The sequence below is a fragment of the Balaenoptera ricei genome, chromosome 13 (genome assembly GCF_028023285.1).
Source record: "Balaenoptera ricei isolate mBalRic1 chromosome 13, mBalRic1.hap2, whole genome shotgun sequence".
In the NCBI taxonomy this organism is placed as follows: domain Eukaryota; kingdom Metazoa; phylum Chordata; class Mammalia; order Artiodactyla; family Balaenopteridae; genus Balaenoptera; species Balaenoptera ricei.
Window position 1 is genome coordinate 56,518,163 of NC_082651.1, and position 13,075 is coordinate 56,531,237.

A 13,075-nucleotide genomic window follows, 5' to 3' on the forward strand; every position below is an offset into this window, starting at 1 on the left:
TATTATTAACATAATGGTGTTAAGTCACTTTGTGTTAATTAAATAGAAGTAGCACTACCAAACATATCAAATATATACTTCTAAAATATTAATAAATATTTCTTTCTTCCATTTCTATTACTGTTTCCGATATATAACAGGTGAGCTACCCACATTTGCAGAGGGTTTTCTAGCAGGAAAACTGTGTTTCTGTTGCTTCTGAAATGCAGACGTGTGCTTTGCCTGAGATTATCTGTAATGCAGATGATATGTTATCAGAAATATTAGAGTAAAATTCAGTACATTAATCTAGGAGGAAAGCGGACTTCTGATTAGAAGCTGAATCTGAGTATTAGCGGGGAGTGATATAACCATGAGGAATACTAGAGAGAGCAAAAGAAAAACCGCTTGGGTAGGCAGATTTATGAGCTGTCATTTGCTGCCAATAATTCCATCTCAATAGCAGTCATCAGAAAAGCTCCTCTTTCTCTCCTAAGACGGTCAGCTGGAGTCCTCAAGGCTCCATTTGCTCCTCCTCTGAGTCTCCAGCAATCTATAGGTCTTCATTCATTAAATCAAATTGCCAAAAAACACTTTTTTCCTATATAATTTAAAACATCAATTTAAAAAGTGAATATTGGGGTTCAAAGTCATTAATTTAAAAATGATTTTATGGTGCCAGATAAAAAGGAAGTTGGTTTATGCAGGGAAGAACCAGTAGAGAGATAAACTGATAACATGCCTTGGGCAACAAATTGTATTGCTGGGCCTTGGTGGTCAACTATTTTGACCTCTGACTATGGCCAGGCAGACAGCTAAGATCAATGTAAGCAGGAGTGGAAAGCAGTGTTCAGACTTAGGGCTGATTCAGCAGGGAGGGAGGCTGGGGCAAGGGAGGACAGGTGGTCTATAAATAGCAGGTGGTCTTAGAAGGTCTATTTATAAGATGGGGAGATTAGGGCAACAATTTGCCTGCTTTGAAAGGGAGTGGCAGGTGCACACGCCGGGCCTCCTTTCCTGCATGCTGCAGCCTCATGACAAGTGGAACTAACTTCTGACTCCAGTGACATTGACAGTCCTTCACTAGATGCTAAGATAGTGGAAAAACAAGGGGCAAGGCACAAGTCTGAGGAAAGCTGCTTTCCTACTGCTGGGAAGAAGCTTTGATATAGATAATGCATATATTACTAAAAGCAAAGTGATGAATAACTCTCTGGAAAGGATTTCAGAATTTTCCAATTGCCTGAAACAAACATTAATTCCTCTATGTCAGGTTTGTCACCATGAAATATTACAATATGTTTTTACTTAGGTGTAAAGCTTTCTATGTGAACTTCATCTGAGTTTGAAGATGAAATCTTACCAGAAAATGCAAACTATTAACTTTTACTGCAGTGTGATCATTGGCAGGATGCCGTTAAGACCTCGGCAGCTTCTTACCTGGTGGTGGCTATCTTTTCTCCCTTTTTCCAGTCCCAAAATACAATACTGTGAAAATCGTCTAAACCAACCGACACCAGACATTTTCCATCGGCTGTATGAAAACAACACAAATGTCAAATGACTCATTTCTCAATGAAAAACCACAACATTTTATATACTGTAAAGAGGAACAAGAAATTGATCTTAAGAATATTATTTAGCCTCAAATACGTTAGGAGAATAATACACTAAGGGGACCTCACTAAATGAAATGCGTAACTACTAATAGTGGAGGTTCTCAATGTATAATAACTGGTTGCTGAATTAAATCGCTGACCCAACATTCCAATCTGAGACACAGGGCTGTGGGGAGCTTCTCAGGTAAGTCACCAAAACCTTGTCTATTTTGTGTCAGAAAAATCTCATGACATTTACTAGAAGAGCCATTTAACTTTGTGACTCAGTCTACTTCGCTCTAAAAAAAAACAACTGGTTCTGTTCAACCCTCCAAGATAAGAGCATTATAGAAACTAACTTGGAAAATTCTTTCAAAAGATGATTTTATAATTTTAAAAAAATCTTAATTTCTTAGTTTCCCTATTTCAAATGTAATATGCTTGTTGTAGGACATTTAGAAGATACGGACAAAGGAAATTTAAAAATCATCCAAATTTCTAGGCCTACATTTGATATACATCCTATTAGTTTCTCTACCTAAACGTGCTTTGAAAAGACAAAACCAGGATCATAGTGAACATACTATTACTTAATTTTTTTTACTTGTTATATGATGAACATTTTCCCTTAGTAGTAAATATTATTTATAATACTATCAATAATTACTATAATTCAGACAGGTTGTTTTCCAAAATAAAAAAAAATATATGATATGTAATTGAATTTGAAATCAAAATAGTTAATTTGCTTTCTCATTTCAAGACAGAAGAAGAGGTACAGTCAGTAAGTCCTTCCTTTGCTGCCTCCTCACAAAGCTTCACAGGAGAAGCATCTCAGGTCAGCAGTTCCTCCCTAGCCTGGAGTGGGCTAGGAGACGGGTGGCCAAGCTCACCAAGGCTCAGTTTAGCAGGGTGTATTCTCTGGTGACACACAGCCAATGGCCTTAGGGTAAAGAAACGTGAGTATGTGATAAACCGTTTCTCCACAGCCCACTCAGGGTTTCAACTGGTACTTTCAAAGACAGCCCTGGGGTAGATGCCAAATTAGGATTGCCAGGGAAAATAAAGGCGCCTAGTCAAATTGGAATTTCAGATAAGCAACGAATAATTTCTTAGTACAAGTATGCCCCTTGCAATGTTATATTGCATGCAATTATATTGCATGGAACATACTTGTACTAAGAAATTATTTGTTGCTTATCTGAAATTCAAATTTAATTGGGCCTCCTGTATTTTTATTTGCTATATCTGGTGACCCTCCCCAAATGCTGGTTAACTAATGCCCAACCCTTGGGTGCCCTTACTTGTTCCACAGACCCTCCCCCGACCAACTGGGAACGGTAGTCTGCTCCTTTTCTGGAGGAAAAAGGAGAGTAAGAGCCTGGCTTAACCAACCAAATCCTCCCCAATCCTCTACTACCACCAAGTATGAGGCAAGGATTTGAAAGTTACATTAACCCTTTCAAGCTCCTAGACTACAGTAGGTGAAGACAGTAACACTTTGCCAAAGGCCTAAATCACCACCAGGTGAGTACTATAAACAAATGTGTCTTCTCAATCACAATATGTCCTTATGCTTAAATGTTACCAGGCTTTAAACTGTGCCCCGTCTCTTTTCATGCATTTGGGAGAAGGGACTGGTGATGACTTCCGATTCCTTACCAGCAACATTACCTTTCCTGTACCTCTTGGTGTGGTCTGGTTATATTTCCATATTAGCATGTCTCTGTATTTGGTGATTTTCTTTTTATTAGAGAGTTCTCTCTCCCTTTTTAGATCCTAAACTCTTATTTAAGACTTACAGTACTTGTATCACATTTCCAACATGATCCTCGTACTGAGATGGTTTTCAATGAATTCTGATGATACTGGTGACATCAGGAGGATGAGGGAGATAAAAATGGAATATGCCTATGGATGGTGCAGAGGGAATGGGAATATTCTGTTATATAAAAATTTTAATCAAAAACACTGCACAGATATTCAGTGTCTCTTTTTTTTTTGCATTTGTTAATTCTACATTTTGTTTTCTTTTGTAACCTGTGTAGCTATATTAGTATGTCTTTCTTAGAATGCAAACATCCACACATTTTAAATGATAGGTTTTTTTTTTACATTTTATGTCTTTTGAAGAAGTCCTCAGGGTAAGTTGATTTTTTTTTTTTTTTTTGGCTTCTTTTTATTGGAATTTCTGCAAGGCCCCATCAGCTTGTCTTCACAGTTATACCACCTTTCTACCCCAGTTTGTGACTATGAGTAGCAATGAAGCAGCAGAACAAATCTAGAGGTGCCTCAACAACCATACCTCTTCTTTAGGATGGTGACTTTTTCTTGAATTCTGCAGGTGTGGGCAATTTCTACATACCACACAGTTTGGAAATATAATTGGCTATCTTTAAATTTTTCTGAGTTTTTGTTTCCCCTCACAGAGGCTTGATCTTAGCTCTGAAAATCCATTGTTCCTTGACCATTTAGTCGGAGTTTTTGATTTTCAACCATATTTTTAGGGTTTAGGTAATGTCCTTTCAAATCTTTCCAGTCACAGTATGTATTAATTATGGATATTTTGTGACATAGTCCAGAAATAATTCTAAGGAGCTTAATGTCAACAGTAAAGGGCAAATTAGAAAGAGAAATATTTTACCCAGACAATTACAAGTTGGTCCTGTATTCAGGGCTCATAAAAAATGCATAGGTTTTTGGAACTGACACAATGAAATCACACTAGTCTTAGATGTGCCCTTGTGGAAATCGGTATTATTCAATGAAGGTTTTTAAAAATATGAGGATGATATTTAGGCTAGAAAATATTTATATCTGAACCTTTCTCTTTCTAATTGGCTTTCTGTTCATGTGGAAGCACTTTCCTGACTGCAAGTACAGAAGCAAGGACGGCTCCGTTTTCCCTAGACAGTGATAATAAATCCACAACGAGTTGCTCAATTAAGTGACACAATATAAATTCATTCCTTCTAGTTGACATAATTTAGAGGTATGGGTTGTGTTGTTAGAAATGTTTTTGATTAAAAATGTCATCTTTTTTGTTTGCTTTGGAAGAGTGGCAAGAATAGATTAATCTAAATTCCTAGGTATAACTGCTTATCTGCTGTCTAGTTTTCACATCATTTGCCTGCTTTGTATTTCCATGACAATCTCTTTCTCTAATTTCTTTCTATTATCCGTAGGTCTCCACAACACCCCCCAAGATGAGCTGACGTGTAAGAGACAGGTGGGTGTGGAGATACACTGAGATACACAGATGGGGCCACCAGCTAGGTAATAACCAATGTAGGTGTCCTGTTTACATGGTGAAACTGGGAAACCTAAATCATCTTCTCTCTCAGCATTTTGACTTGAACTCCTCACTTTACTGCAAGTATCCAAAAAGAAGGGATAGATGCTTCTGCTCATGAAAGTGTTTGACTCAGGGCTGTTCTAGGACAGGGGTCTCTTTTCACGAGGGTGCTGTTCCACGTGGCAGCCTCTATGCACCACCATGCCCACACCACATTTACACTGGAGAGTAGGGGTGGAGGCAACTGCAGGCACTGGCCATCAGGTAGAAGGAGTGAGGAAGTAGGGGGGCACAATGAGTGGTCCAGGTACGACTCTCATGCTAAAAGTTCACACCAGCCCTGGTGGAGGGCAGGGGCAGGAAAGGGCAGGAGGACTGAGAGGGAGAGCACAGCCGGCACAGCTTCCACCAGCTGACGGCCCCAGGCCTGGTGGCTTTCTCACGGGACTGAGAGCCAGGAGACCTGGGTCCTCACTCTGGATCTGCCACTGTCTGACTTTTACCGCAGCCATACAACCAAACTCTCTGGATCTTCATTCTTGGCCTATAAAGTGGTACAGGCATCTGTTTAAGACTAAAGCTGTATCACTATGACACAAGGTACTACTATCAATATAAATTAAATCAAAGAGGCTTCAGGTCACACCTTCAGTAGGGCCATAGAGACCACAAAGATCAATCGACCACAGTTCATCTGCATGTAACCATACACGGTGATGGATCAAACACAGTACATACTTCCTTACTTCCTGAATAGTCCTTAATGTTAGCGCTTTCTCAAACTATCACCTAGCTTCCTTTCTGCCATTTATAAATTAACATCGTATTTCAACTCTGAGACAAAAATATAATTTTCCACAAGCAAAAATACCACATTTGCGGCATAAATGGGCTCTTTCTTAGTGACTATTATCTGGGGAATAGAGAATGTATTGTTAAAACTGAAATATCCTTTTTATGCAGAAAATATTTTATATCTGGGCATTTCTTTATTTGCCCAAAATGGGAATTAGAGGCAGTGACAGAATCAGCTTCTCAGCCTCTTCCAGAGTGCCTGGTTTCTCTATCCCGGGCAATGATTTAGGGGCTGCCTTATGAGGGGAAGATTTCTAAGTGCAGCTAATTTCTCGATCTTCCTTTTATAAAACTACTAAGCCCAGAAGAGACATAAGCTCTCAGAAATGCAGAGATCAAGTTACTGGGTCCCAGCTTATTGCTACTAACTTGCCTCATAATCAATGCTTTTGATCAACATTCCTCTAATCTCTTCTCTAAAGGTATTCAGCATGAGTTGGCTCTTCTGATTTTCCTAAATTTAAAAACCAAAAATTTAATCAATTCTCTAGAAAAAATAATCTGATGATTATTGAATTCTATTTCTAGTATTCTAAATTTCCTGCCACTGTTTACACATTAATACACATACACACATTTCAGGTGAAGTCAGTGAGTAGATGATATTTTGAGTTCTACTCTTTTTCTTAACTTGATACATAGAAATGTGTATGAAATACACATGGTCCACATACTTGTCATTTTGAATTATAGCTTTTGTTAAACAGTGCCAAATTGTCTCCTAGAATAATTGAGTCAATTTGCAACGTTGCTGACAATATGAATATGAAAGTCTCCATAATTTAGTACACATTTAGGTTTTATTATTTTATTTAATGGGTATCTTACCACTCTTCTAGAACATACTTATTAATATAATTTTTATATTAAGTATACACATGTGTATCTGCTAGCAAGTTAATTTAGGAAAAGAACACAGTTCAGCCATCAGGTAGAACTATTAAAAAAAAAAAGCAGAAATCCAATCACATCTTTGGAATAGAATCTTATTTGAACTCAAATTATAGTTTCATTTTAGATTTTACTGCTTTATCAAGGATACATGGTACACTTATTAAAGTTGTATGTACATCAAACTCCTGGAAGTTTAGGACTTTGCATTCACCGTTTATCAGGTGCATTATCTGGGCCTTCAACTGGCAGGTGGTAGCCAAGTAATTCTCTCTTCCTTGCTACTCATGCCTTATGTACCTCACATGCCCGCCAGTGTAGAGTATGAACAATTTTGCTTTGATTTTTACTAATTCAATAACCAAAGTATTGAATAACTTCTAATAGTGATATAACAACTCAGATTTGTATAGTAGTTTACAGTGTATGAGAATAAGCATGTGACACTCACACAAATCTGCACCATGTGATTGGTCAGACAATAAAGATAACTTTCATCCAAAGATGGTTTACAATGTGAAGTTCTAGTAGCAGTAGTGAAAGGCAAGACAGAGCGCATTAAGCAAAACTTCATTCATTCATTCATTCATTCACATTTTTGGAGTAGCTTCTGTGTCTGCAGCATGTGCAGTGGGGAACAGAGAGATGGGCTAGATGAGTAGTTTACTGTCTGAGAAGGGCATAGGAGCTGCTAACACACATAACTACTGTACCACATAGACTCTAACAGGTACCACAAGAGCAATGACAACAAATGGGCTAAGGGATGCAGAAGAAGGCACAGGACATTTCTCCCTGGAAGGATGGAGGAGAAAACTTTCAGCTTGGTCTTAAAGGATGGTTGGACTTGAACAGACACATGGGAACAGCATGAGCAAAGGAACACAGGCAAAAAGAAGGACAGGAGTACATTTAGCTTCTACAGTTAGGTAGATGGAAAGGAGCACGAGTGGGTTAGTGGGTGAAAACACTGCAAAGGAAGGTTGAGGCCAGATCATAGAAGGCCATGAATGTCCAACCACGGGCTCAGCCCTGAGTCAGTCAACCAAGGGGAGTTCATGTGGTAGCAATGTAATTGCACTTCCAGAAGACTCCAGAAATGGGCAGGATGGATTGGACAAAGTGGGGATGGAATCAGAGACCAGCATAACCACCATGCACAGACGAGAGGAAGTTCGGGCCTGAACAAGGAGAGTAGAGAGGGAGGTACATAAGAGAGAGACTGGGGTTGTGAAATGGAATGTAACAACCAACATTATACACATTGCACATATTAAACATTTGAACGGAATTTAGAAAAAGGAAATTACAGAATCAGTTTTCTGTAGAAAGCTTAGAAACTTTTTCTACAGATCTAATATCTACATTGGGGTTATTAAAAATTTCTAGATTGAAAACACCTTTTGCGATAGGCCCTCATTCTTCAATTCTAGCATAAAGAAATGGCGTTACTCTAAAGAAAATTATATTTATAAGTTAGTATTTTTTTTAACAGCACTGTGTTAAAATTTTAAATTAAGGAGGTGGAAACTTCAGTTCTATTTTTTCAGTATGAAATTTTATTTCCAAAACACCAGTGATGTAAAGTGGACCTTTGCAGAAAATTTGCACCCCTTGCTCTAGTTCTTTACATTTTAAATCACAGGTGCTGTGTTCCCACTTATTTGGAGAGATGAAATTGATGTTCTGAGTCACTGCCAGACATTTGCAACTAAGTCTTTCAATGGTAACAGCTGCTCTGGATTTCAAATCTCTCAAGCAAATACAGAACACAGTGTGAGCTCTGGGTAATGAGTTGGCAGAGAGAAAATGAGGAAGATGAGGAAAGGAAGTGTGATCGTATTCACACATCTGATTTCCAGTCTAAGACTGGGTAGCTGACACACGAAGGGCTTACCTCCTTACAAGCAGGACTAAACTAAATAAAAGGATTTTTTTTTTTTTTTTAAAAACAAACCCAAAATAAATATGGAAGCATCTGTCAATGACTCCGGTGGCAAACTGGTGCTTACCTGAAAAATCGAGCGCACACACTCCTCTCTGATGTTGTCCTTTCAACAGTGACAAACATTTTAGAGTCTGCGTGTCCCACACATGAATAGCCGCATCTCTCCCAACCTGAAATTACAGGATGAGTGTTATTAACAAATTATAAATTATAATAAGAATGACTTTGTTCCTTAGAGTCAAGTGCCGCTCAGAAATCAAAACCCACACATTTGGAGAGTAGGAAGACCCTGGGAAGTCATCTGGTCCAACTCCACTGTGTTCCAGATGAGGAAACTGAGGCACAGGGTCTAAGGGTCTTGTTCTGGCATCAAGATGGGTGCCAGCAGAATCTAACCTGGTACATGTCTCCCAGTTAAGAGATATTTAAAACTCTGGTTCAAATGTCCACTGTGCTTTGTTTTTGTCAGTTAGTTCTACCCTTCCCTTCTGCCTTCTCAACTCCACACATGATTCCACTCAGCTGTATGTTTTCATGGCACTATCCTCAGAGTTCTTTTACCCACCTCAATTATTTACCCACCTCAAGAAGGCCTGGCCCTACTTCTCCCCCTGGGAAATGAAAATTTCATGGCTTAACTCTCTGTCATTAAGGTGGCTTCTCCTCAAGGGGACACAAGCTTCTATCATACCAATTCCCAACAACAGAGAAAACTGTAATACTAAGGTGGTTTTCCTCACTTATAATGCATAGGGAGAAAAAACCCTTTTGGGTATGATGACTCTAAAAGGGAAAATGGGACATAAAGCCATGCACATAACTGAGCAGAGTCTGGCCAACTCCTACACTGGCCTGTGGAGGCCCAGTTACCCCTGGAGTGGCTATTGGCATACTGGTCTGCCTCCCAATTACAGTATAGAGTGTGGTATCTCCTCAGGGGTTTATGTAAAGAACCAATCTCTGTTTTTTCTTTCAAAGGAAGACTATTAAACACCCATGAATAAAGCATCTTCTGTTTCTAAGAAAGACAATAAAGGGGGAGGGGGCAGGAAAGAGTGAAAAGGCAAAGTAGTGATCAATTACTTATAAAACAATGTTAGAATAGATGGTCTAATTTGCAGTTGGAGGAGCAGCAAACCAGTGTTTCAATTAATGGCTCTTCCGTTATGGAGGACTGTAATCCTTTTACAAATGTAAGAGCTACGAACTCTTCTCCCCCCAAATGCACATTTCTGGGGGTTGACTCCCGTCAGGCCCTCAGTTTCATCCATGGATCTCATGAACATCAGGCTATAAACCCTGTTCAAACACTTCTACCTCCTGTATGTCAAGTCTCAGAAATAGTTCGTTGTCTCATGTTAATCTTTGACCCTCATACCAGTAGTTTTTCTTGGAATTTGCCACTTAGATGTTGAGGATCAGGTGAAGTATTACCTACAGTTAAAAGCCCATGATAAAACTGAACAAAAATGTAATCTATACATTGGTAGAAAAGAGCACAACACTGAAAATACTGTTGACAATATTACTGCTTTACCAGCAAGACAATAAATCTGAGTTTAACAGATTCTCTGTTTACTGAGTTTACTTCTATCCTCCTCCTTTTCCACACAAAATGATTGACTACAGGGCTCTATTTTGAGCAGCTTTTCAATTATAGACTCAATCCAAAGTTTAGGCATTCCAAAATGGTTCATATAAAGTTTAGTTTTTTGAAGGTTAAAATATAATAAACTAGCCAAAGTTCATATGACTAAGTTTTACAAAAATAACTATACACTGGATGTTACAGTAGTATAAAAGATGGTTCATTCAATAAACATTTATTGAGTACCTAGGATATACTAAGTTCTGGGTAAACAGTAATGAGGAAAATATATTAAGACTTCATGGGATTTACAATACTCTTGTTTTACCTAATCCTATTCATAGATCTCATCATGTTAGAATAAGAATCCCTCAAAGTCTTCCCAAAAGTGCTGGAATGTATTGGTTGACTCTCCCACCATCATGAAATGATCCAGCATTCACTGCACTTTCAGCTTCCTGCCTTATGTTTATTTCTACCAGGTATTTCTTGAATTTCTCATATGTAAACTGAATTCAAAATTAAATCCTCTCTTTGGCTAAACTCCCATCTTACAGGAGAGATATATACCTGCCCAGTGGCCACATAGTCCTTCACTGGATGGATGGTCAGGCTGAGAATGTCATCATCGTGTCCCAGGTACAGCCTCTGGGAGTGTTGTTGCCTATTGTACACGACAGCAACTGCAGCAATGTGATAGACCACTTCTCCAGCTTGTGTGTAGAACAGATTGTTTCTACAATCGTAGCCTCTATAGCTGAAGCACAGGTCCAAGAAATGCACAGTAGTTGAACGCACAGCGAATGAACAGAGCAGAAGTTGTGAGAAGATAAAGTTAACATGTTAATATGGACATGGACAAGCAGAACCCAGGTGTCTCCACAGTTGCCTAGGACAGTGATCTTCAGTGGGGGTAATGAGGACCTCTGAGGGCATGTGATGACTTTCTAAGGGGCAAATAAATGGACACTGATAATTTTAACAGAATCTATTTCCAGATCCTCAGCTACTATATGTGCTTTCTCTTAAAACTGACTAGTCTGAGAACACACCTGTGATGAGGTACTGGTTTTCCTTTCCCACCTCCCCTTTTCCTAATCTCCTTCCTCCCAATTTAGGAAGTCATTCCTCTCATCCATTGGGACTCTTACTATGGTATATTACCCTGGAATGTCAAACCTTCCAGGGACACCAAAACAAATACAAGTGCGGATGGATGTTGAAAGTGAATAACTCTAACAATTGGGTAAGAAATCCTTTTGCAAGTCAAGTGACTTCCAATTCTTTGCTTTTAACAAATTTGAACAGTGATTTAACTGAATTGTTAGCTGATGGATCATTAAACTACATTTTTGTGTGATATATCAAAATCACGACACATATTTTTGGCCTATAACAAAGAGGAGTTTAAAGAATTGATTACCATTGCTGTGATAAAACTGCCTCTATTCTCATCTACTTAAGTAGCTAGATATGAATAAGCTTTCTTAGTGCTTATATTAAAAAGTGAAAAATTGGAATAGATTCAATGCTAAACTGTTACCCTCTAGCAATAAGAAATATATATGCACATATATCTGAACTCACTGAAAGAATTCTATCTTATTAAAAGAATTTTTCCAATAAAATTATTTATGTTTAATAACTATCAGAATTTGTACTATATTTATGTTGATTTGGCCAGCTATTTATTACTAATAGTTATAACAATAATTAAATCCAGAAAAAAATTGTTAATGCTTAGAGTAGCACTGTCCAACAGAACTATTATGTGAGTCACATAGGTAATTGAAAAATTTTCTAATTGTCACATTAAAAAAAAAAAAAGGAACAGATGAAACTTATCTTAAGAACATTTAACCCATTATGTCCAAAATATTATAATGTCCACATGTAATCAGTATAAAACATTTTAATGAGGTAAATTTCTTTTTCATGCTAAGTCTTCAAACTCTGGTGTGCATTTTCCACATACAGCACATTTAGACCAGCCACATTTCAAGTGATCATTGGCTACAAGTAGATATCGTACCAGACAGCACAGAGTTAGAGACTTATGGTCACAGGGAATTAAATTTAAATTGAACATATAGATATGTTTTTTCCTTGTTGAAGTTATGACAGGGTAATCAAAAAAAGACTTACAAGCATAAAAGTATTATATTAGGGTAAAATTCTGTGGGAGAAGTAGAATAGAAATATGAGTTCATGTATTTGTTATACTGATGATAATGGGAATCAAATATCTATGGCATTTGGGTTCCACTGGAGCCATCTAAATAAATAATGTGAGTATTTATAAAACACAAGATATATTCTTCACAACCATTTAAGCTTAGGTTGAAAAATCTTAGATGTCAACTTAAAGTGTGGAAGGTTGTACATGATTTTCAAAATTCAAAATTATTTGGGGTACACGTGAACAAAAGCATTTGAAGGAAATACTGTCCTGGGAAAGCCAGCTGAATAGAGCAGGAGTTATGGCATAAAGGAAGCAGAGATGGAGAGAATGAAATGAAATAACAATGAGTGGCAGTAACACATGCAACACGAAAGTACATGAAGTGTGAAAAATCTAGATACACACACTGAGATGGCCATAGAACACTGAGAAAACTGGACAGAGAGTCGTGGTTAAAATATTAACCGCAGGTAAGTGCAAACTGGAGAGAAGAGCCAGCCTGAATTGGGGTAGCACTGAGAAGGATGACAAGGTGATAAGGCTGGTGACAGGCCACCCACCCATGTATGAACTGGAGTTTCAAGCTGTCCTCAGGAGCCTTTTCTCGTTTGAGGAAGGACACTGCATGGTTTTTCTCTTTACTTTGTTGCTTTAGCTGAGGTAGATCTTCTTTGTAAACCTTCAAGCATAACAGAAACATTTAGTTAGAGACTCTTCAGGTTTCAAATATATTAATGTC

The 13,075-nt window shown here is 38.1% G+C and overlaps 1 protein-coding gene across 2 annotated transcripts in view; it reads right to left on the reverse strand.

Annotated features, from left to right (window-relative positions):
- EML6 (EMAP like 6) overlaps positions 1-13,075 on the reverse strand; it is a 311,591-nt gene that overhangs the window by 90,739 nt on the left and 207,777 nt on the right. For both annotated transcript variants that reach the window (XM_059942768.1, XM_059942770.1), the window contains exons 13-16: positions 12,897-13,015; positions 10,725-10,911; positions 8,631-8,736; positions 1,420-1,513 (exon numbers count right to left, since the gene is read on the reverse strand). In XM_059942768.1, coding sequence (XP_059798751.1) covers positions 1,420-1,513; positions 8,631-8,736; positions 10,725-10,911; positions 12,897-13,015 — 506 coding nt within the window. The remainder of the gene's footprint in view (positions 1-1,419; positions 1,514-8,630; positions 8,737-10,724; positions 10,912-12,896; positions 13,016-13,075) is intronic.